The 25496-nt window shown below is 38.3% G+C and overlaps 2 protein-coding genes across 2 annotated transcripts in view; both read right to left on the bottom strand.

Annotated features, from left to right (window-relative positions):
• Positions 1–23754, bottom strand: part of LOC122478369 (ankyrin repeat domain-containing protein 26-like) — a 50814-nt gene extending 27060 nt beyond the window's left edge. The window contains exons 1-11 of the mRNA XM_043572008.1: positions 23607–23754; positions 23238–23375; positions 20947–21093; positions 16932–17002; positions 16508–16601; positions 11976–12046; positions 11551–11644; positions 7026–7096; positions 6601–6694; positions 2076–2146; positions 1652–1745 (exon numbers count right to left, since the gene is read on the bottom strand). Coding sequence (XP_043427943.1) covers positions 1652–1745; positions 2076–2146; positions 6601–6694; positions 7026–7096; positions 11551–11644; positions 11976–12046; positions 16508–16601; positions 16932–17002; positions 20947–21093; positions 23238–23375; positions 23607–23738 — 1077 coding nt within the window. The 5' untranslated portion in view covers positions 23739–23754. The remainder of the gene's footprint in view (positions 1–1651; positions 1746–2075; positions 2147–6600; positions 6695–7025; positions 7097–11550; positions 11645–11975; positions 12047–16507; positions 16602–16931; positions 17003–20946; positions 21094–23237; positions 23376–23606) is intronic.
• Positions 23755–23774: 20 nt separating this feature from the next.
• LOC122478370 (ankyrin repeat domain-containing protein 26-like) overlaps positions 23775–25496 on the bottom strand; it is a gene marked incomplete at its 3' end in the record, with an annotated part of 140411 nt that continues 138689 nt past the window's right edge. Inside the window, exon 22 of the mRNA XM_043572009.1 lies at positions 23775–23808. Coding sequence (XP_043427944.1) covers positions 23775–23808 — 34 coding nt within the window. The remainder of the gene's footprint in view (positions 23809–25496) is intronic.

Below are 25496 nucleotides of genomic sequence, written 5' to 3'. Positions count from 1 at the left end.
AGCATACTTTGTCTCGCTTTTCCTTATAACACGACATTTATCACAAGGGCTGGATGATCACTGGTTTGCCTTTGTTTCCTTTTGAGTAATTTCTTCGTCCATAGAGATTTCAACTTACGGAAGTCTTCTGAAGTTCCTTTCAGACCCATACTTGACTATATTGTTAGGAAGGTTAAGTTGGCTAGAGCTACCTCTTCTTCCCAATCCAGATTCTTCACCTCAAAATTGTGTGCATCAAATATCTTCACCCAGGTAGCCCCTGGTTTGGGGATTCAGGAGATAAGGACCTTCTAGAGAAGTCAGAGCTATGGACTCAGTTGCCTGAAAGCTATCTAAGTTTTTGTTTCACAGGGAACACTTTAAAGTGGCAGGTAATTTCATGCCATAACCCTAATTCCTTTCTATAGAGATGTACAGAAAATCCCTCGTTATTCTTTAATAAGCTTCATCAGTTTCGGATATCCTTACAGATTTTAGTTTTTGAGACATTAATGATTTCTTTAGGACACAGTAGCAGGACAATGCCTAGCACCCTCATTCATAGGAGACTGATCAACCGAGTATCATATTACTCGCATGAAAAGTTCCCTATTACAATGTGACTCATTAATAAGACGTATAGAAAAGAAAGTAGTTTTCAATGTCCCTTTAGTCATAAAAAAGACCAGTCAACAGAATATTCTAGTTCCCCTGACGGGTATAGCTGCCTAATGAAACTTGCATGTATATTATATAGCTTTTGTGACTGACAGAAACGAGTTGGTCAGTGTATCTACCTCATTGCTCCCACTTAGGATGTACAATGAGAATCCTACAAAGGAGGGTGAGAGTGGGATGACATTCACTGTTCCACTTGAAAACAGTTGTGGTTTCACTACATAAATTAGAATCTTGAATGGCACATTAGTCTTTTCTGAAATTGAATTCTGAAATCTCTGAAAGGCTGATTAACTCAAGTGAATGGAAAAAAAATGAGTTTCTGAACTTTCAATGGTAGGAGCACTATGTTACTAGGTAAGGCCCTGACAGAGCAGCCATTTCTCCTTTTTCACTGGCATTTCTTTTCCTTTACAAAATCCAACAAAGAAAAAAGGCTATTCTTTGGGAAGGACGTTTGCATAATGACCTGCTAGTCATTGTTGATGAAGAGAATAAGTTGCAAATTTGTAATTATAAATTACAACAGATCATCATTAAAAGAACTCTTTCTGAAACTCTCACTGAAGGGTTGGGTTTACAACAGAAAGTCAGAATGCCAGATGAAATGATCACTCAAAGACTGGGGACGTTTGAAACACGCTGAAAAATAGTAGCAGGGACTCACACATCTGTATGACAATGTTCACAGCACCTTTATATACAATAGCCAAAAGGAGGACTAAACCAAATGCTCACTGTGGTATATACAAAATGTTGCTCTTCTTAGATTCTCACAATATTTTTATTTAAATCTCACTACAAACATCATTACTTTATGAATTCAATCAACTTCATCTACATAGAAGAATTACATCACTAGTAGCAAGCAGAAACAATATCAACCAAATATTTTGATCAGTGAAAATTTCCATATGATCCAAAACATTCTTATGTACTACTACTAGTGACATAAGGATTCCTTTTCAGGACAATCATTAAGAGATCGACTTACCAAACTTGCCTTTAGCAAGTTGCTCTGAAGATCTTGAATTTGGGCCGCTTGATGTTTGATGGTTGCTTCTTGCCTGGCATTTTTAACCTTTAGCCTAAAATGCAGATCTTAAGATAATTATTCTCACACATAATTTTAAAACTGTATCGTGTAATTTCTGAACAAGTGAGGGTATTACAGAAATTCTTAAAATTGTATCAAGAGGATGATTTGGCAATTGTGCCAATTTTCTCATTGTGTTTTGTGGTAATGGTGCAAAATTGAGAGATAAGATGCCAAAATTTTGCATTTCAAAATAGCTCAAAGCTGGAATTTGTATCCAGCTTAACAATGATATACTCGCATAACTAATACATTTCTCATAGTACACTCCTTATCTGCTTTATAAATAAACAAGTTATTTTCTGTGAGGTTTAAATTATACTTTAGCATATGATCTTTAATCTTCTCAGCGTATCTTTCGGCCTCTGCATGTCGTTCCTGTGCTTCTTGTAACTAAAATAAAGAAAAAATAATACTTTTAAATACTGTCAATCTAGTTGAACACCATCACCTGTTTCTGTAACTAAATGTTTGTTTTGTTTTGTTTTGTTTTGTTATTTTATACTTGAAAGAGAGACAGAGAAGGAGAGAGCACACACAAGTGGGAAGGGAGTCAGAGGGAGAGACAGAGAAAAAGGTAAGCAGGCTGCAAGCTCAGGGTGAAGCCTGATGTGGGGCTCGGTCTCATGACCGGTCTCATGATGTGGGGTTTGGGATCATGACCTGAGTGGAAATTAAGAGTCAGGACGCTCAACCAACTAAGCCGCCTAAGCACCCCTGTAACTAAAATCTTATTGGACCCAGCCACACTCTCCTCTACATGCTGAATGATGGCTACTTTTAGGTCATAACAAAAGAGTTCAGCTTCTACAACAGAGACTATGGCCTACAAAGCCGAAAACATTTCAATACTGGTACAGAATAGTTTACCAATCTTACTCTCCTACAAAAACATAACATTGTTAATGGTTTTAAATTATATATGATGAGATAAAAATACAAATGTATCTACTGGTCAAATGGAGGAAATATAGGAAATTACCTTATGGTAAACATTTCTGTTTTCATATTCCAAGCACCATATCAACTATGATTTTCAACATTCACATAGGTGAATGACATTGCTGTTCTCGTGATTATGAAACTGAACATGCTGTTTTCAGTGACAACGAGATATTTCATGGAAGAGTTTGACAAGCAGTATCCTAGTAGGAGCCAGAAAGCCTGGGTCTGAATTCCCAATTCTGCTGGTTATGAGCTGTATGACCTTAAGCACAGTACCTAAAACTTCCGTGTCTCAGTCTCTAAATCTGTAAGACGAAAGTAATAACAGCACCTACTGGGGTACCTGGGTGGCTCAGTCGGGTCAGCGTCTGGCTCTTGATTTCTGCTCAGGACATGATCTCAGGGTCACGTGATTGAGCCCCACATCCAGCTCTGCGTGGATAGCGAGGAGCCTGCTTGGCATTCTCTCTCTCTCTCTCTCTCTCTCTCTCTCTCTCCCTCTCTCTCTCTCTCTCTCTCTCCCTACCTCCTCTTCCCACAATCTCTCTCTGTCTCTCTCTCTGTCTCTCTCTGTCTCTCTCTCTCTCTCTCAAAATAAAGAATCTTATAAAAGTGATCTGAAAAATAAATAATAATAGGATCTACCTCACTGGGATCTTGGGAATATAAAATTAGGAAATAATACGTGAACAACTTAGAAGGGTACGTGGCACATAGTCAGCTCTAAGTGTATGCATTTAGCATGATTACTGTTGCTGTATTTTGCGTTCCAATACAATGAGATAGTTAAGGCAGGTGGCATGCCAATACAAGTGGTCCCCTATACAAATTATACTGAAGTCATTCTTCATACCACCGCAAGTGGCAGCAAATGGGGAGCATGAGGCCCAGAATCTCTCCTCAGTACTTCACACAACTTTTGCCAATGCCACTAGCAAACGGTACTTTTTTTTCCCCCCCGCTTATAATACTTTTAACTAACTCCCTCTCTATACTACTCAGTGGACAATACTCACGGACTACGGTACAAATAGCACCTCTTACATTGAGCAATAGATGCTTTACATGACCATCAGAGGCAAGGGAAAGCCACTGACATGGAGATAATGGAGTCTTGCTAAACCAAAGTTCCTCAATCATTTCATGCCCACACTGTTTACATTAGGCTGCTTTAGCAGGTACTCTGATGAGGAGATTAAGGCTTTGTGGTAACAACATATCAGAAAAGCTTGCCCCAGAGCTTTGCAGTTGGTAAAGTGCTACACATCTGTAAATCACAGCACCAGCTGCATTAAGGAAGAAAGATTTCAATTTCTCCTTTTCTATTAACCATTTGCTTAACTTTTGAAGCTTTGTCCATCTATCACGCTGCTTCTCCCCTTGCAGTGGACTTGAACATTCTTTAATGTATCGTCTCATCCACAGATTCAAGGTTTGTTCACTTATTTCCTTCTTTTACACTAAAATCTAACTTTCACTCCTATCATTCCACTAAGACATTTTGAGGGTCATCAAGAACCTCTTTTTTGTTTTTTAATTTTATTAAGGTCTCTATCCTGCTTCACTTTTCAGCAGCAGCTGAGAAAAATGACCATGCCCTCCCTCTGCTCTTTTAGCCACACCTTATTTCTGAAGGACGGCAACCCCTGACATTAAGTCCTTGCCCCTTGCTATCTGTGTTTTGAATTGCTCTTAAGGCTTCAAAACCAGATTCGCTAATTCACATTTCCAGCTTTGGCCCTTTTACCTAGGCCATGTGTACTTTTCGCTCTTCCATCTAGGTGCTCACAGACAACATCTCAACCGCGCACTCAAAAATCATTACTTTCCTAGCAGTGCTATTGCTGGCTCATAAAGACAGATACCATATGGTTTCACTCTTATGTGGATCCTGAGAAACTTAACAGGAACCCATGGGGGAGGGGAAGGAAAAAAAAAAGAGGTTAGAGTGCGAGAGAGCCAAAGCATAAGAGACTGTTAAAAACTGAGAACAAACTGAGGGTTGATGGGGGGTGGGAAGGAGGAGAGGGTGGGTGATGGGTATTGAGGAGGGCACCTTTTGGGATGAGCACTGGGTGTTGTATGGAAACCAATTTGTCGATAAATTTCATATAAAAAATCATTACTTGACATGGAGTACCTTTGTAGACAGCTAATCGTGTACATTTTATTTGGACTCTTTTCGGTGTTACTTTGAGTGTGTTTTTCTTATTGAGTCTTAGGGAGCACCCTTACCCTTAGGATGCTGACCAGCATACTTTGTCTCGCTTTTCCTTATAACACGACATTTATCACAAGGGCTGGATGATCACTGGTTTGCCTTTGTTTCCTTTTGAGTAATTTCTTCGTCCATAGAGATTTCAACTTACGGAAGTCTTCTGAAGTTCCTTTCAGACCCATACTTGACTATATTGTTAGGAAGGTTAAGTTGGCTAGAGCTACCTCTTCTTCCCAATCCAGATTCTTCACCTCAAAATTGTGTGCATCAAATATCTTCACCCAGGTAGCCCCTGGTTTGGGGATTCAGGAGATAAGGACCTTCTAGAGAAGTCAGAGCTATGGACTCAGTTGCCTGAAAGCTATCTAAGTTTTTGTTTCACAGGGAACACTTTAAAGTGGCAGGTAATTTCATGCCATAACCCTAATTCCTTTCTATAGAGATGTACAGAAAATCCCTCGTTATTCTTTAATAAGCTTCATCAGTTTCGGATATCCTTACAGATTTTAGTTTTTGAGACATTAATGATTTCTTTAGGACACAGTAGCAGGACAATGCCTAGCACCCTCATTCATAGGAGACTGATCAACCGAGTATCATATTACTCGCATGAAAAGTTCCCTATTACAATGTGACTCATTAATAAGACGTATAGAAAAGAAAGTAGTTTTCAATGTCCCTTTAGTCATAAAAAAGACCAGTCAACAGAATATTCTAGTTCCCCTGACGGGTATAGCTGCCTAATGAAACTTGCATGTATATTATATAGCTTTTGTGACTGACAGAAACGAGTTGGTCAGTGTATCTACCTCATTGCTCCCACTTAGGATGTACAATGAGAATCCTACAAAGGAGGGTGAGAGTGGGATGACATTCACTGTTCCACTTGAAAACAGTTGTGGTTTCACTACATAAATTAGAATCTTGAATGGCACATTAGTCTTTTCTGAAATTGAATTCTGAAATCTCTGAAAGGCTGATTAACTCAAGTGAATGGAAAAAAAATGAGTTTCTGAACTTTCAATGGTAGGAGCACTATGTTACTAGGTAAGGCCCTGACAGAGCAGCCATTTCTCCTTTTTCACTGGCATTTCTTTTCCTTTACAAAATCCAACAAAGAAAAAAGGCTATTCTTTGGGAAGGACGTTTGCATAATGACCTGCTAGTCATTGTTGATGAAGAGAATAAGTTGCAAATTTGTAATTATAAATTACAACAGATCATCATTAAAAGAACTCTTTCTGAAACTCTCACTGAAGGGTTGGGTTTACAACAGAAAGTCAGAATGCCAGATGAAATGATCACTCAAAGACTGGGGACGTTTGAAACACGCTGAAAAATAGTAGCAGGGACTCACACATCTGTATGACAATGTTCACAGCACCTTTATATACAATAGCCAAAAGGAGGACTAAACCAAATGCTCACTGTGGTATATACAAAATGTTGCTCTTCTTAGATTCTCACAATATTTTTATTTAAATCTCACTACAAACATCATTACTTTATGAATTCAATCAACTTCATCTACATAGAAGAATTACATCACTAGTAGCAAGCAGAAACAATATCAACCAAATATTTTGATCAGTGAAAATTTCCATATGATCCAAAACATTCTTATGTACTACTACTAGTGACATAAGGATTCCTTTTCAGGACAATCATTAAGAGATCGACTTACCAAACTTGCCTTTAGCAAGTTGCTCTGAAGATCTTGAATTTGGGCCGCTTGATGTTTGATGGTTGCTTCTTGCCTGGCATTTTTAACCTTTAGCCTAAAATGCAGATCTTAAGATAATTATTCTCACACATAATTTTAAAACTGTATCGTGTAATTTCTGAACAAGTTGAGGGTATTACAGAAATTCTTAAAATTGTATCAAGAGGATGATTTGGCAATTGTGCCAATTTTCTCATTGTGTTTTGTGGTAATGGTGCAAAATTGAGAGATAAGATGCCAAAATTTTGCATTTCAAAATAGCTCAAAGCTGGAATTTGTATCCAGCTTAACAATGATATACTCGCATAACTAATACATTTCTCATAGTACACTCCTTATCTGCTTTATAAATAAACAAGTTATTTTCTGTGAGGTTTAAATTATACTTTAGCATATGATCTTTAATCTTCTCAGCGTATCTTTCGGCCTCTGCATGTCGTTCCTGTGCTTCTTGTAACTAAAATAAAGAAAAAATAATACTTTTAAATACTGTCAATCTAGTTGAACACCATCACCTGTTTCTGTAACTAAATGTTTGTTTTGTTTTGTTTTGTTTTGTTATTTTATACTTGAAAGAGAGACAGAGAAGGAGAGAGCACACACAAGTGGGAAGGGAGTCAGAGGGAGAGACAGAGAAAAAGGTAAGCAGGCTGCAAGCTCAGGGTGAAGCCTGATGTGGGGCTCGGTCTCATGACCGGTCTCATGATGTGGGGTTTGGGATCATGACCTGAGTGGAAATTAAGAGTCAGGACGCTCAACCAACTAAGCCGCCTAAGCACCCCTGTAACTAAAATCTTATTGGACCCAGCCACACTCTCCTCTACATGCTGAATGATGGCTACTTTTAGGTCATAACAAAAGAGTTCAGCTTCTACAACAGAGACTATGGCCTACAAAGCCGAAAACATTTCAATACTGGTACAGAATAGTTTACCAATCTTACTCTCCTACAAAAACATAACATTGTTAATGGTTTTAAATTATATATGATGAGATAAAAATACAAATGTATCTACTGGTCAAATGGAGGAAATATAGGAAATTACCTTATGGTAAACATTTCTGTTTTCATATTCCAAGCACCATATCAACTATGATTTTCAACATTCACATAGGTGAATGACATTGCTGTTCTCGTGATTATGAAACTGAACATGCTGTTTTCAGTGACAACGAGATATTTCATGGAAGAGTTTGACAAGCAGTATCCTAGTAGGAGCCAGAAAGCCTGGGTCTGAATTCCCAATTCTGCTGGTTATGAGCTGTATGACCTTAAGCACAGTACCTAAAACTTCCGTGTCTCAGTCTCTAAATCTGTAAGACGAAAGTAATAACAGCACCTACTGGGGTACCTGGGTGGCTCAGTCGGGTCAGCGTCTGGCTCTTGATTTCTGCTCAGGACATGATCTCAGGGTCACGTGATTGAGCCCCACATCCAGCTCTGCGTGGATAGCGAGGAGCCTGCTTGGCATTCTCTCTCTCTCTCTCTCTCTCTCTCTCTCTCTCTCTCTCTCTCTCTCTCTCTCTCTCCCTACCTCCTCTTCCCACAATCTCTCTCTGTCTCTCTCTCTGTCTCTCTCTGTCTCTCTCTCTCTCTCTCAAAATAAAGAATCTTATAAAAGTGATCTGAAAAATAAATAATAATAGGATCTACCTCACTGGGATCTTGGGAATATAAAATTAGGAAATAATACGTGAACAACTTAGAAGGGTACGTGGCACATAGTCAGCTCTAAGTGTATGCATTTAGCATGATTACTGTTGCTGTATTTTGCGTTCCAATACAATGAGATAGTTAAGGCAGGTGGCATGCCAATACAAGTGGTCCCCTATACAAATTATACTGAAGTCATTCTTCATACCACCGCAAGTGGCAGCAAATGGGGAGCATGAGGCCCAGAATCTCTCCTCAGTACTTCACACAACTTTTGCCAATGCCACTAGCAAACGGTACTTTTTTTTCCCCCCCGCTTATAATACTTTTAACTAACTCCCTCTCTATACTACTCAGTGGACAATACTCACGGACTACGGTACAAATAGCACCTCTTACATTGAGCAATAGATGCTTTACATGACCATCAGAGGCAAGGGAAAGCCACTGACATGGAGATAATGGAGTCTTGCTAAACCAAAGTTCCTCAATCATTTCATGCCCACACTGTTTACATTAGGCTGCTTTAGCAGGTACTCTGATGAGGAGATTAAGGCTTTGTGGTAACAACATATCAGAAAAGCTTGCCCCAGAGCTTTGCAGTTGGTAAAGTGCTACACATCTGTAAATCACAGCACCAGCTGCATTAAGGAAGAAAGATTTCAATTTCTCCTTTTCTATTAACCATTTGCTTAACTTTTGAAGCTTTGTCCATCTATCACGCTGCTTCTCCCCTTGCAGTGGACTTGAACATTCTTTAATGTATCGTCTCATCCACAGATTCAAGGTTTGTTCACTTATTTCCTTCTTTTACACTAAAATCTAACTTTCACTCCTATCATTCCACTAAGACATTTTGAGGGTCATCAAGAACCTCTTTTTTGTTTTTTAATTTTATTAAGGTCTCTATCCTGCTTCACTTTTCAGCAGCAGCTGAGAAAAATGACCATGCCCTCCCTCTGCTCTTTTAGCCACACCTTATTTCTGAAGGACGGCAACCCCTGACATTAAGTCCTTGCCCCTTGCTATCTGTGTTTTGAATTGCTCTTAAGGCTTCAAAACCAGATTCGCTAATTCACATTTCCAGCTTTGGCCCTTTTACCTAGGCCATGTGTACTTTTCGCTCTTCCATCTAGGTGCTCACAGACAACATCTCAACCGCGCACTCAAAAATCATTACTTTCCTAGCAGTGCTATTGCTGGCTCATAAAGACAGATACCATATGGTTTCACTCTTATGTGGATCCTGAGAAACTTAACAGGAACCCATGGGGGAGGGGAAGGAAAAAAAAAAGAGGTTAGAGTGCGAGAGAGCCAAAGCATAAGAGACTGTTAAAAACTGAGAACAAACTGAGGGTTGATGGGGGGTGGGAAGGAGGAGAGGGTGGGTGATGGGTATTGAGGAGGGCACCTTTTGGGATGAGCACTGGGTGTTGTATGGAAACCAATTTGTCGATAAATTTCATATAAAAAATCATTACTTGACATGGAGTACCTTTGTAGACAGCTAATCGTGTACATTTTATTTGGACTCTTTTCGGTGTTACTTTGAGTGTGTTTTTCTTATTGAGTCTTAGGGAGCACCCTTACCCTTAGGATGCTGACCAGCATACTTTGTCTCGCTTTTCCTTATAACACGACATTTATCACAAGGGCTGGATGATCACTGGTTTGCCTTTGTTTCCTTTTGAGTAATTTCTTCGTCCATAGAGATTTCAACTTACGGAAGTCTTCTGAAGTTCCTTTCAGACCCATACTTGACTATATTGTTAGGAAGGTTAAGTTGGCTAGAGCTACCTCTTCTTCCCAATCCAGATTCTTCACCTCAAAATTGTGTGCATCAAATATCTTCACCCAGGTAGCCCCTGGTTTGGGGATTCAGGAGATAAGGACCTTCTAGAGAAGTCAGAGCTATGGACTCAGTTGCCTGAAAGCTATCTAAGTTTTTGTTTCACAGGGAACACTTTAAAGTGGCAGGTAATTTCATGCCATAACCCTAATTCCTTTCTATAGAGATGTACAGAAAATCCCTCGTTATTCTTTAATAAGCTTCATCAGTTTCGGATATCCTTACAGATTTTAGTTTTTGAGACATTAATGATTTCTTTAGGACACAGTAGCAGGACAATGCCTAGCACCCTCATTCATAGGAGACTGATCAACCGAGTATCATATTACTCGCATGAAAAGTTCCCTATTACAATGTGACTCATTAATAAGACGTATAGAAAAGAAAGTAGTTTTCAATGTCCCTTTAGTCATAAAAAAGACCAGTCAACAGAATATTCTAGTTCCCCTGACGGGTATAGCTGCCTAATGAAACTTGCATGTATATTATATAGCTTTTGTGACTGACAGAAACGAGTTGGTCAGTGTATCTACCTCATTGCTCCCACTTAGGATGTACAATGAGAATCCTACAAAGGAGGGTGAGAGTGGGATGACATTCACTGTTCCACTTGAAAACAGTTGTGGTTTCACTACATAAATTAGAATCTTGAATGGCACATTAGTCTTTTCTGAAATTGAATTCTGAAATCTCTGAAAGGCTGATTAACTCAAGTGAATGGAAAAAAAATGAGTTTCTGAACTTTCAATGGTAGGAGCACTATGTTACTAGGTAAGGCCCTGACAGAGCAGCCATTTCTCCTTTTTCACTGGCATTTCTTTTCCTTTACAAAATCCAACAAAGAAAAAAGGCTATTCTTTGGGAAGGACGTTTGCATAATGACCTGCTAGTCATTGTTGATGAAGAGAATAAGTTGCAAATTTGTAATTATAAATTACAACAGATCATCATTAAAAGAACTCTTTCTGAAACTCTCACTGAAGGGTTGGGTTTACAACAGAAAGTCAGAATGCCAGATGAAATGATCACTCAAAGACTGGGGACGTTTGAAACACGCTGAAAAATAGTAGCAGGGACTCACACATCTGTATGACAATGTTCACAGCACCTTTATATACAATAGCCAAAAGGAGGACTAAACCAAATGCTCACTGTGGTATATACAAAATGTTGCTCTTCTTAGATTCTCACAATATTTTTATTTAAATCTCACTACAAACATCATTACTTTATGAATTCAATCAACTTCATCTACATAGAAGAATTACATCACTAGTAGCAAGCAGAAACAATATCAACCAAATATTTTGATCAGTGAAAATTTCCATATGATCCAAAACATTCTTATGTACTACTACTAGTGACATAAGGATTCCTTTTCAGGACAATCATTAAGAGATCGACTTACCAAACTTGCCTTTAGCAAGTTGCTCTGAAGATCTTGAATTTGGGCCGCTTGATGTTTGATGGTTGCTTCTTGCCTGGCATTTTTAACCTTTAGCCTAAAATGCAGATCTTAAGATAATTATTCTCACACATAATTTTAAAACTGTATCGTGTAATTTCTGAACAAGTTGAGGGTATTACAGAAATTCTTAAAATTGTATCAAGAGGATGATTTGGCAATTGTGCCAATTTTCTCATTGTGTTTTGTGGTAATGGTGCAAAATTGAGAGATAAGATGCCAAAATTTTGCATTTCAAAATAGCTCAAAGCTGGAATTTGTATCCAGCTTAACAATGATATACTCGCATAACTAATACATTTCTCATAGTACACTCCTTATCTGCTTTATAAATAAACAAGTTATTTTCTGTGAGGTTTAAATTATACTTTAGCATATGATCTTTAATCTTCTCAGCGTATCTTTCGGCCTCTGCATGTCGTTCCTGTGCTTCTTGTAACTAAAATAAAGAAAAAATAATACTTTTAAATACTGTCAATCTAGTTGAACACCATCACCTGTTTCTGTAACTAAATGTTTGTTTTGTTTTGTTTTGTTTTGTTATTTTATACTTGAAAGAGAGACAGAGAAGGAGAGAGCACACACAAGTGGGAAGGGAGTCAGAGGGAGAGACAGAGAAAAAGGTAAGCAGGCTGCAAGCTCAGGGTGAAGCCTGATGTGGGGCTCGGTCTCATGACCGGTCTCATGATGTGGGGTTTGGGATCATGACCTGAGTGGAAATTAAGAGTCAGGACGCTCAACCAACTAAGCCGCCTAAGCACCCCTGTAACTAAAATCTTATTGGACCCAGCCACACTCTCCTCTACATGCTGAATGATGGCTACTTTTAGGTCATAACAAAAGAGTTCAGCTTCTACAACAGAGACTATGGCCTACAAAGCCGAAAACATTTCAATACTGGTACAGAATAGTTTACCAATCTTACTCTCCTACAAAAACATAACATTGTTAATGGTTTTAAATTATATATGATGAGATAAAAATACAAATGTATCTACTGGTCAAATGGAGGAAATATAGGAAATTACCTTATGGTAAACATTTCTGTTTTCATATTCCAAGCACCATATCAACTATGATTTTCAACATTCACATAGGTGAATGACATTGCTGTTCTCGTGATTATGAAACTGAACATGCTGTTTTCAGTGACAACGAGATATTTCATGGAAGAGTTTGACAAGCAGTATCCTAGTAGGAGCCAGAAAGCCTGGGTCTGAATTCCCAATTCTGCTGGTTATGAGCTGTATGACCTTAAGCACAGTACCTAAAACTTCCGTGTCTCAGTCTCTAAATCTGTAAGACGAAAGTAATAACAGCACCTACTGGGGTACCTGGGTGGCTCAGTCGGGTCAGCGTCTGGCTCTTGATTTCTGCTCAGGACATGATCTCAGGGTCACGTGATTGAGCCCCACATCCAGCTCTGCGTGGATAGCGAGGAGCCTGCTTGGCATTCTCTCTCTCTCTCTCTCTCTCTCTCTCTCTCTCTCTCTCTCTCTCTCTCTCTCTCCCTACCTCCTCTTCCCACAATCTCTCTCTGTCTCTCTCTCTGTCTCTCTCTGTCTCTCTCTCTCTCTCTCAAAATAAAGAATCTTATAAAAGTGATCTGAAAAATAAATAATAATAGGATCTACCTCACTGGGATCTTGGGAATATAAAATTAGGAAATAATACGTGAACAACTTAGAAGGGTACGTGGCACATAGTCAGCTCTAAGTGTATGCATTTAGCATGATTACTGTTGCTGTATTTTGCGTTCCAATACAATGAGATAGTTAAGGCAGGTGGCATGCCAATACAAGTGGTCCCCTATACAAATTATACTGAAGTCATTCTTCATACCACCGCAAGTGGCAGCAAATGGGGAGCATGAGGCCCAGAATCTCTCCTCAGTACTTCACACAACTTTTGCCAATGCCACTAGCAAACGGTACTTTTTTTTCCCCCCCGCTTATAATACTTTTAACTAACTCCCTCTCTATACTACTCAGTGGACAATACTCACGGACTACGGTACAAATAGCACCTCTTACATTGAGCAATAGATGCTTTACATGACCATCAGAGGCAAGGGAAAGCCACTGACATGGAGATAATGGAGTCTTGCTAAACCAAAGTTCCTCAATCATTTCATGCCCACACTGTTTACATTAGGCTGCTTTAGCAGGTACTCTGATGAGGAGATTAAGGCTTTGTGGTAACAACATATCAGAAAAGCTTGCCCCAGAGCTTTGCAGTTGGTAAAGTGCTACACATCTGTAAATCACAGCACCAGCTGCATTAAGGAAGAAAGATTTCAATTTCTCCTTTTCTATTAACCATTTGCTTAACTTTTGAAGCTTTGTCCATCTATCACGCTGCTTCTCCCCTTGCAGTGGACTTGAACATTCTTTAATGTATCGTCTCATCCACAGATTCAAGGTTTGTTCACTTATTTCCTTCTTTTACACTAAAATCTAACTTTCACTCCTATCATTCCACTAAGACATTTTGAGGGTCATCAAGAACCTCTTTTTTGTTTTTTAATTTTATTAAGGTCTCTATCCTGCTTCACTTTTCAGCAGCAGCTGAGAAAAATGACCATGCCCTCCCTCTGCTCTTTTAGCCACACCTTATTTCTGAAGGACGGCAACCCCTGACATTAAGTCCTTGCCCCTTGCTATCTGTGTTTTGAATTGCTCTTAAGGCTTCAAAACCAGATTCGCTAATTCACATTTCCAGCTTTGGCCCTTTTACCTAGGCCATGTGTACTTTTCGCTCTTCCATCTAGGTGCTCACAGACAACATCTCAACCGCGCACTCAAAAATCATTACTTTCCTAGCAGTGCTATTGCTGGCTCATAAAGACAGATACCATATAGTTTCACTCTTATGTGGATCCTGAGAAACTTAACAGGAACCCATGGGGGAGGGGAAGGAAAAAAAAAGAGGTTAGAGTGCGAGAGAGCCAAAGCATAAGAGACTGTTAAAAACTGAGAACAAACTGAGGGTTGATGGGGGGTGGGAGGGAGGAGAGGGTGGGTGATGGGTATTGAGGAGGGCACCTTTTGGGATGAGCACTGGGTGTTGTATGGAAACCAATTTGTCGATAAATTTCATATAAAAAATCATTACTTGACATGGAGTACCTTTGTAGACAGCTAATCGTGTACATTTTATTTGGACTCTTTTCGGTGTTACTTTGAGTGTGTTTTTCTTATTGAGTCTTAGGGAGCACCCTTACCCTTAGGATGCTGACCAGCATACTTTGTCTCGCTTTTCCTTATAACACGACATTTATCACAAGGGCTGGATGATCACTGGTTTGCCTTTGTTTCCTTTTGAGTAATTTCTTCGTCCATAGAGATTTCAACTTACGGAAGTCTTCTGAAGTTCCTTTCAGACCCATACTTGACTATATTGTTAGGAAGGTTAAGTTGGCTAGAGCTACCTCTTCTTCCCAATCCAGATTCTTCACCTCAAAATTGTGTGCATCAAATATCTTCACCCAGGTAGCCCCTGGTTTGGGGATTCAGGAGATAAGGACCTTCTAGAGAAGTCAGAGCTATGGACTCAGTTGCCTGAAAGCTATCTAAGTTTTTGTTTCACAGGGAACACTTTAAAGTGGCAGGTAATTTCATGCCATAACCCTAATTCCTTTCTATAGAGATGTACAGAAAATCCCTCGTTATTCTTTAATAAGCTTCATCAGTTTCGAATATCCTTACAGATTTTAGTTTTTGAGACCTTAATGATTTCTTTAGGACACAGTAGCAGGACAATGCCTAGCACCCTCATTCATAGGAGACTGATCAACCGAGTATCATGTTACTCGCATGAAAAGTTCCTTGTTACCATGTGACTCATTTATAAGACGTCTAGAAGAGGAAATAATTTTCAATGTCTCTTCAGCCACAAAAAGGACCAGTCAACAGAATATTCTAGTTCCCCTGACGGGTATAGCTGCCTAATGAAACTTGCATGTATATTATATAACTTTTGTGACTGACAGAAACGAGTTGATCAGTGTATCTACCTCATTGCTCCCGCTTAGGATTTACAATGAGAATCCTACAAAGGAGGGTGAGAGTGGGATGACATTCACTGTTCTGCTTGGAAAACAGTTGGGGTTTCACTACATATGAATAAATGAGAATCCTGAATGGCACATTAGTCTTTTCTGAGATTGAATTGTGAAATCTCCGAAAGTCTGATTAACTCACGTGAATGGAAAAAAAAAAATGAGTCTGAACTTGCAATGGTAGGAGTACTATGTTACTAGGTAATTCTCTGACAGAGAAACCATTTCTCCTTTTTCACTGGCATTTCTTTTCCTTTACAAAATCCAACAAGGAGAAAAGTCCATTCCTTTGAGAAGGACATTTGCATAATGATCTGCCAGTCATTGTTAATGAAGAGAATAAATTGCAAACTTGTAATTACAAATTACAACAAATCATCATTAAAATAAACCGTTCTCAAACTCTCACTGAAGGGATGAGATTACAAGAGAATTCAGAATTCAAGATCAAATGATCACTCAAAGATTGGGGACGTTTGAAACACGCTGAAAAATAGTAGCAGGGAGTCTCACACATCTGTATGCCAACGTACACAGCAGCATTATTAACAGTAGCCAAAGGTGGACTACAATGCTCAATGTGGTATATATAAAATGTTGCTTTTTTTAGATTCTCACAAATTTTTTTAATGAAAATCTCACTACAAACATCATTACTTTATGAATTCAATCAACTTCATCTATATAGAAGAATTACATCACTAGTAGCAAGTAGGAACAATATCAACCAAACCTTTGCAACAGTGAGATTTTCCATGGGATCCAAAACATTCTTATGTACTACTACTAGTGAAATACGGATTCCTTTTCAGTAGGACAGACATTAAGAGATCGACTTACCAAACTTGTCTTTATCATGTTGTTCTCAAGATCTTGAATCTGGGCCGCTTGATGTTTGATGGTTGCTTCTTGTGTGGCATTTTTAACCTGTAGCCTAAAATGCAGATCTTAAGATAATTATTCTCACACATAAATTTAAAACAACATCACATACTTTCCGAACAAATGAGGGTATTACAGAAATCCTTAAAATTTTGTCAAGAGGAAGATTTGGGAATTGTACCATTTTTCTCATCGTGTTTTGTGGATAAGGTGCAAAATTCAGAGATAATATACCACAATTCTGCATTTAAAAATAGCTCAAAGCTGGAATTTGTATCCAGCTTAACAATGATATACTGGCATAACTAATACATTTCCCATACTACACTGTTTATCTGCTTTATAAATAAACAAGTTATTTTCTGTGAGGTTTCAATTATACTTTTGCACATGATCTTTCATCTCCTCAGCACATCTTACGGCCTCTCCATGTCGTTCCTGTTCTTCTTGCAACTAAAATAGAGAAAAAATAATTTTAACCACTGAAAATCCAGTAGAAAACCATCATCTGTTTCTTTAACTAAATTTTTTTTTACTTGAGAGAGAGACAGAGAGAGAGAGAGAGAGCATGCAGAAGTGGGGAAGAGAGACAGAGGGAGAGACAGAGAAAATTGTAAGCAGGCTGCTAGCTCAGGGCGAAGCCTGATGTGGGGCTCGGTCTCATGACCAGTCTCATGATGTGGGATTTGGGATCATGACCTGAGTGGAAATTAAGAGTCAGGACCTCAGCCAACTAACCCGCCCAAGCGCCGCTGTAAGTAAAATATTTTTGGAGCCAGCCACCCTCTCCTCTACATGCTGATTGATGGCTACTTTGAGATCATAACAAAAGAGTTCAGCTTCTACAACAGAGACTATGGCCTACAAAGATGAAATGTTTCAATACTCTTACAGAATAGTTTACCAACCTTACTCTCGTACAAAAACATAACATCGTTAATGTTTTTAAATTATATATGATCACATAAATGTACAAATATATCTATTCGTCAAATGGAGGATATATAGGAATTTACTTTATGGTAAACATTTCTATTTTCATGTTCCAAGCACCACATCAACTATGATTTTACATATTCACATAGGTGAATTACGTTCCTATTCTCGTGATTATGAAACTGAACACACTGTTTTCAGTGACAAGATATTTCATGGAAGAATTTGAGAAGCAATATCCTAGTAGGGGCCAGCATGCCTGGGTCTGATTTCCCAGTTCTTCTCATTATGAGCTGTATGATCTTGAGCACACTACCTAAAACTTCCGTCTCAATCTCTGCATCTGTAAAATGAAGGTAATAATAGCACCTACTGGGGCACCTGAGTGGCTCAGTCAGTTCAGTGTCTGGCTCTTGATTTCAGCTCAGGACATGATCACAGGGTCATGTAATTGAGCCCCACATCGAGCTCTGCATGGCCAGTGAGGAGCCTGCTTGGGATTCTCTCTCTCTCTCCCCCCCCCTTTTTCTCTCTTTCCCTTCATGCCCTTCCCCAAAATCTGTCTGTCTCTGTCTCTGTCTCTCTCTGTCTGTCTCTCTCTCTCTCAAAACAAAGGACTTTAAAAAAGTGATCTCAAAATAAATAATAATAGTATCTACCCCATTGGGATGTTTGGAAGATTACATTAGGAAATAATAGATGAACAACTTAGAAGGGTACGTGGCACATAGCTCTAAGTGTCTGCATGTAGCATGATTACTGTTGCTGTAGTTTGTGTTCCAATACAATGTGATAGTTTAGGCAGGTGGCCTGCCAATACAAGTTTTCCCCTATACAAATTATACTGAAGTTATTCTTCATTCCACCACAAGTGGTAGCAAATGGGGAGCATGAGGCCCAGAATATTTCCTCAGTACTTCAAACAACTTTGCCAATGCCACTAGCCAACAGTACTTTTTTCCACTTATAATCCTTTTAACTTACTTCCTCTCTATACCACTGAGTGGACGATGCTCACAGACTACGGTACAAATAGCCCTCCTTGACTGAGTAGTAGATCCTTTACATGACCATCAGAGGCAAGGGAAAGCCACTGACATGGAAATAAATGAGTCTTGTGAAACTAAAGTTCCTCATCATTTCATGTCCATACTCTTTACGTTAGGCTGCTTTAGCATGTACTCTGATGAAGAGATTAAGGGTTTGTGGTAAAAGCATATCAAAAAAGCTGTCCCTAGATATTTGCATTGGTAAAGTAATACAAATCTATAAGTCACAGTTCTGGCTGTGTAAGAAAGAAAGACAAATTTAGCATGCTTTTTCATAGTGAGAGGGAAAAAAAACCTAACATTTGATTGAACATTTCTCCTCTATTTGATTAAGTGCTTTCATTAATAGTTTTACTTATATAAGCGTGTGTGTGTGTGTGTGTGTGTGTGTGTGTGTGTGTCTATAGAGATATACACACATTTTTTAACGTTTATTTTTTGATACAGAGCACGAGACTGAGTGGCGCAGAACGTGCGGGACACAACAGATCTAATTAGGCTCTGCTGACAGCAGAAAGCCCGATGCAGGGCTCCATCTCAAGAACATGAAGATCATGACCTGAGCCAAAGGCAGACTCTGATCGGACTGGAGCCAGCCAGGCACCCCTCAATTTAGTATTTCATTTCTTAGCATACATTTAGAATAAAAGCTTTGCTATACCAATGTTTCCAAGAAGAGTTTATTGATACGGTAGAAAGTACTTAATTTTATCGGAAAAACTGTTAAGTTAAAGTATTTTCAATTTATACAAGGTTAAGTACCACCCGTATCAAATATTACTATCCCTTAAATGTATACTTAGGAAGACGAAATTACCTGTCATGAAAAAAATAAAAACAATGTCAAATAAAGGACTGAATTGTTCTGCACAGGCTAGATGACAAGTGTCAAGAGAGTTAAAGCTAATGGGAGTTAGAACAGTCAGAGAAAGTTCATTGGAAAGGAGACTGTGAGCCAAGTCTGAATAACATAGGTTTACTCAAGAGGAACAGAAACTAAAAAGACAGTAAGGACAGCATGTGTAACGGCTGAGACATGGTGAAATCAACCCAATTAACTCAGAGGATAAAATCTGATGGCAGAGACATTTAAAATGGGTGTCCACACAAGAACTACATAAATGTTCATAAGCAGCAGTATTAATAGGCAAGAAGTGGACACAACCCAAAGGTCCATCAACTGATGAATGAACAAGGGCCTTAACCCACAATGGAGTACTGTTGACAATAGAAACAAATGAAGCACTGATATAAGCTGTAACCGACACAGATGAACCCAGAAAACATTAAGTAAAGGTAGCTAGTCCCAAAGTACCACACGTTGTGTGACTCCATTTATATGAAATATTCACAAGAGGCAACTCCATTGAGAGACCAAGTAGTAGACTGGTGGTTGCCTGAGGCTGGGGGCAACGGGTAAGGGTTTCCTTTCAGGGTGACAAAAACATTCTACTTGATGGCAGTGATGGCTGCACGAGTGTACACAGAGACAGTGAACTGTGCGTGGCAAATGGGTGACTTTTATGGTATGTGTTTTGTACCTCAAAATAGCTTTAAAAAAAACCCAATGGCAGGACACAGAGAATGTTCTTAATTCTCGCTTTTGGGTGCCCATACTATACATGATCTGAATATTTCCGTGCTTTGACAATATGTCTAAAAGGCAAAGAAAATGAAGGAAATGCCAAAGTTCAAGTGGTTTGTTAAGTGATCTTTCTGTACAAGTCATCCTGAAATCAATATGCATTCTTCTCAAAAGTGAAGATGAGAACTAAGACAATTATCTGAAACATCCCATTAAACATTATCTTCTGATTTGATCCAGCTTGCCTCATCATGGTAATAGAGATATCATTAAAAAACATTGTTTAGTAGGGGACAAAAGTCTCTTGGGACACCTGGGTGGCTACGTCAGTTAAGCGTCCAATTCTTGCTTTCAGCTCAGGTCATGATCTCATGGTTCATAGAGACTGAGCCTCACACTGGCTCTACACGGACAGCATGGAGCCTGCTTGGGATTCTCTCTCTCTCCTCTCTCTGCCCCTCCCCTGTTAACACGCATGCACACACTCTCTCTCACTCTTTTTCTCTCAAAATAAATAAATAAAATGTCAAAAAAAAATTTAAATTAAACAAAGAACGAAAAAAGTCTCTCAATTTCTGTGAGGAAGGATACAAAAGCCTCAACTTTCCTAAGAGTAAGTATTATAAGAAAACAATGTATAACACAAATAGGAGAAGGAGAGGCAGAAGTTGACGAAATAAATGTATTGTAAAGGGACTGAAATCATAATAAATTAATTATAATGAAAATACCAAAGAATGCGGTCCATGGAAATTGGTATCCTAAAACACTTTATATCATTTAACGAGCTATAAGTTAGGTGGTAACAGGTTACATTTACTACATACCTGACTTGTGATTTGAGCTAATTTCTTCTTGAGATCCCGTGTTTCATCTTCCAGACGAAGATATGACGTAACCTCTGGGGAAGCCTCTGACATAGACTTTTTCTTCAGAGTATCAGCCAGTTCTTGTTGAAGTTGTCTCGCAACTACCTAATAAGACATTTCTGTTACTGATTTTCTAAATCATCTTATTATTAAATTATGTTAATAATAGACAACTCTCACATACGTACTTTGAGAAATATCAACACATACATCAATTCACCGTCTTTTTGTAACACATACACATTCCTGTTCACTGAATTCAGTTAGAGACACAAAAGGTGTTATCTCCCTGCCTAGTTCTGATATTTTATGGTGTCTCTTTCCAGTCTTAGCACGACAATTTCATCCTGCAACAGGTGGTTTTTATGCAACCGATCTTGTGTTTTCTCATGATTATCAGAAAGCTAAGTAAAACCAAGCACATTTTCAGATAGCACTCAATAAAATGGCAGTATCATGATTTTCTTTGAAATGAAAGTATAATCTGTGTTTAAACAATGAAAAGGTTGCAGGGGGTGCCAGTGTGGTTCAGTTGGCTGAGTGTCTGACTCTTGATTTTGGCTCAGGGAATGATCTCACATTCTGTGGGTTCAAGCCTGGCATCAGGCTCTGTGCTGACAGTCAGGATCCTGCTCAGGATTCTCGCACTCCCTCTCCCTGCCCCTCCCCTTCTTGCATTCTCTCTCTCTCTCTAACGAATAAAGAAACATGAAAAGAAAAAAAGAAAGAAAGAAAGAGAAAGAAAGAAAAGAAAAGAGGAAGGAAGGAAGGAAGGAAGGAAGGAAGGAAGGAAGGAAGGAAGATTATAGTAAGTGAATATCCAACTGGAAAAAAATAACGTTGGCTCCAAATCTCAAATTTTAGACAAGCATAAGTTCCCAAAAGTTCAGAACTTGAACTGAAGATAATGAAGGCATGAAAGTAAAAAAGAATTTGTGAGAAAAGTGTTCAGAATCTCAGAATTGGAAAAGCCTTTCTCTGATTTACAACAAACCAGAAGGCCTAAAATAAAAGATTAATAAATCTGACTATACTTAAAAATTGAGTTTACAGTAGATATCGAACACAGCGACCCCACAGTAAAATCCTTAGCTCTGCATATACTCGGACAGATTAAATTTCCTAAAATTCTTCTTTCCTGAGAATATTTCATAGATATCTACTTTGCTACCATTTCTATAGTCAGTTATAAGAATTATATCTATTGGTAACTGAAAAATCTAGGCACTGTACTATAATAGAAACACTTCTACATACATCAATGAACTCATTTGGTTATCACAATTCTAGAATGGAGAGATTAAAACGGTGAGCTGCAGGACTCTCCCCAGGTCTTCTCACTCCACAACTAGTGCTCTTGCACCAACCACTGCCACTTCTCTAGTGTAAATACACAAGTACGAAAGAAGTCTTGTATTTCAAAATACTCATAGGAAATAAGGGGAAATTTATACATCTCTTAGAAAACCATGAGATGATTTACTGCTGCAACAACTTGCATTTCCTTTCATGTTGAAAACAGTAATAAATATAAAAGAGGGGAAATACACTCAGCTATTTTATTAGGAATAAAATACCTATCAATAAATTATCATTAAGTATATACCACAGCATACCATTGTTATCAAAAGTTCCTTGTAATGAAACAGGATGCTACTTGAAGCAAAAGTGTTACTTTTCTCAAAAGTAGGAGACTTGATACCGAAAATATGATCAGTGAACTGGCTACACTTGTCCTCCTGTCCATTAGCGGAAGTGTTCACCTAAACTATTAATATATCAAGGCAGTGAAGTAACTGTTCAAAACTAAAACACATGTTGCTAGTAGCAATTGTTTTGAGATTAGGGAAAGCTCATCAATTCCTACAGAAAGTAATAAAAGCCTCTCCTTTGGACGAGGACATTATGAATGTCACTAGTTGTTGCAGACAGTGCATTTAATCAAGAATATTATTGTATCCAGTGAAGCAAAAATGCCACCGTCCCCCATGACCCTCCACAAAATATATGTGCTTTTAAAATCCTCTATAGTTTCCATGATGAACAGAGTTCAGTTTCATATGTACATACATATATATATATATATATATATACACACATATATATACACATATACACACACATATGTATATATATATATATATATATATACACACACACACACACGGAGAAAAAAGTAATAATAACTAAAAAATAGAATGTATACAAATACATACACACATGTACTTCAAAATAACTAAAGAAGATACCTTAGAATTAGTTTTCTTATGAGCCATTTCTAGCTCCTTTTGCTTGCAAAAGAGATTGTTTAGACTTCCATCTTGTAAGACTCTGGCCTTCTGTTCTGGAGAAAGTTGCCACTGAGTGTCACTGCGCTCTTCTACAACCTGGAGACACATTTCATTATGATTCTGGTCTCATACCGTTAAAAAAAGAAGGTCAAAAGCTGAAGAGGAGAACTTTAAAAAAAATGTTCAAAAGAACATGATCCCATGTTTTAATTTATTTTAAACCTAAATAGTATATATTGAGTCAAAGGGATACTATAAAATATATATGTATAATATTACACTATGTAATATAGATGGAAATACAGTTTTTATCAAAAACTGATTTACCTGATTTTTTGTGGCCTTCAATTCCGTGTTTAGCATTCTAAGAGCGAGTTCAACTTGTTGTTTTGTTTCAACTTCTTTCTTATATTCGTCTTCTTTCCTTCTTAACTTTTCCCTAATATTTTCATATAACATATCAGTATTTCTTCTTTCTTCTTTTTCTTCTTCTTCTTCTTCTTCTTCTTCTTCTTGTTTTAAGGTACATCTGCAATTACATGTGCTTCTTTTAAAATTTGTTTTGTTAGACATAAAAAGTTCATTTTATGATACGGTTCCACATAAGTTGGCTTATTATCCAAATGAAAAATTTCTATGGTCTCCAATTGTTTTCCTTGTAGGGCTCATGTTTTTAATTTGTCACTTCAATCTCTTCCAAACCATATATTATACAGTTGAAAAGAAGCCAGAAGAAAGCATTATGCAACTTCGTTAGTTTTAGTCAGTAATAACTCTGGTAGATGTTGTAGGAAAGGAAGTTTGAAATTATTCAGGAAAGTTAGAGTTGAAAATTACCCCCTTTCCCACAGGTATAATTATTCCTCCATAGGACAGATAATTCAGTTTCTCATTAAAAAGAGAAGTTGCTGTTTATAAGCAAGTTTATCAATTCACTGGAAATAAAATTTCCACTTGACGAAACCTTACAGGTACCTCCAAAAATGATGTGCAGTGAAAGAGAGCATCTGTGGATGTTGTTTACACAACATACGCGTGCAGATTACTGTCATCCAAGACTACGCTGACGAGTCTAATAGCTGTTGCCTATGCTTTTTGTTTCTTCTTCCACAACACTTGCAACTTACCTTGTTGATGATTACCTACTTTATGAATCACTTAAACATCCCTTCTAGAACAACACAGGATACGTATTAATTAAGTAAACAATAAAGAGTAATATGACCTTTCAGCATACACTTTTGAATTAATTTTATCTACCTATGACAGAGATGCTGAAAAAACTTCTCAGTAACCACTTTCCGTATTACTTTTCTTTAATGTTTATTCATTTTTGAGAGAGAAAGGGAGAGCCCATGCAAACAAAGGGGGGGCAGAGAGAGAGAGAGAGGGAGGCAGAAAATCCGAAGTGGGCTCTGCACTGACAACACACAGATCGATGTGGGGCTCGAACTCACGAACCCTGAGATCATGACCTGAGCCAAAGTCGGACGCTTGACTGACTGAGCCACCCAGGCGCCCCCATTTTACTTTGTTTAAATTTTTTATGGAGAGAGAGATGACTCAAGTGAGTGAGGGTGGAGAGAGGGAAATAGAGACAGAATCCCACGAGGGGCAGACAGAGAGGGAGAGACAGAGTGAGAGAAGAGGAGCTCATCCGAAGCGGGGCTCGTGCTCAACCAAATCAGGGCTTGAGCCCACCCAAAGCAAGGCTCAAACTCACGAGATCATCACCTGAGCCGAAGCCAGATGCTTAACCAGCTGAGCCACCCAGGCACCCCCACTTTACCTTTTAACACCTGCATGTTAAGATGCAAATGGAATCAATTTTGGCGAATTTTAATGTCTTGAGAAAAATGACCATTTTATACTCTGTTGGTAGGTACAGAAAGTAATATAAACTTTCCTGAGAACAATTTAAAAATATGGATCAAAGACCTTTTTAAAAATTTTTATACTTTAACCAGATTACATTATATTGAAGAATTGACTCCAAGCAAGTAACCAGACATGTAGAAACAGATTTATATAAAAGACATCCCTGAGAGCATTAATTAAAATACAGAGAGATGAAAAAGAAGCAGAATTCAATCTCTTAAATAATGATGTTTCTTGGACAATGGTGGACTTTCATATGGCCATTAAAATTGTGATTTGGAATATACATTAACGTATTAGAAGTATTCACTGTTAGGAACTTGCTGTGTTATTGCCAAG

Source organism: Prionailurus bengalensis, unplaced genomic scaffold, assembly GCF_016509475.1.
Source record: "Prionailurus bengalensis isolate Pbe53 unplaced genomic scaffold, Fcat_Pben_1.1_paternal_pri Un_scaffold_55, whole genome shotgun sequence".
Taxonomy (NCBI): domain Eukaryota; kingdom Metazoa; phylum Chordata; class Mammalia; order Carnivora; family Felidae; genus Prionailurus; species Prionailurus bengalensis.
Note: the sequence above shows the minus strand (reverse complement) of the source record. Positions and strands in the feature narration are given on the sequence as shown.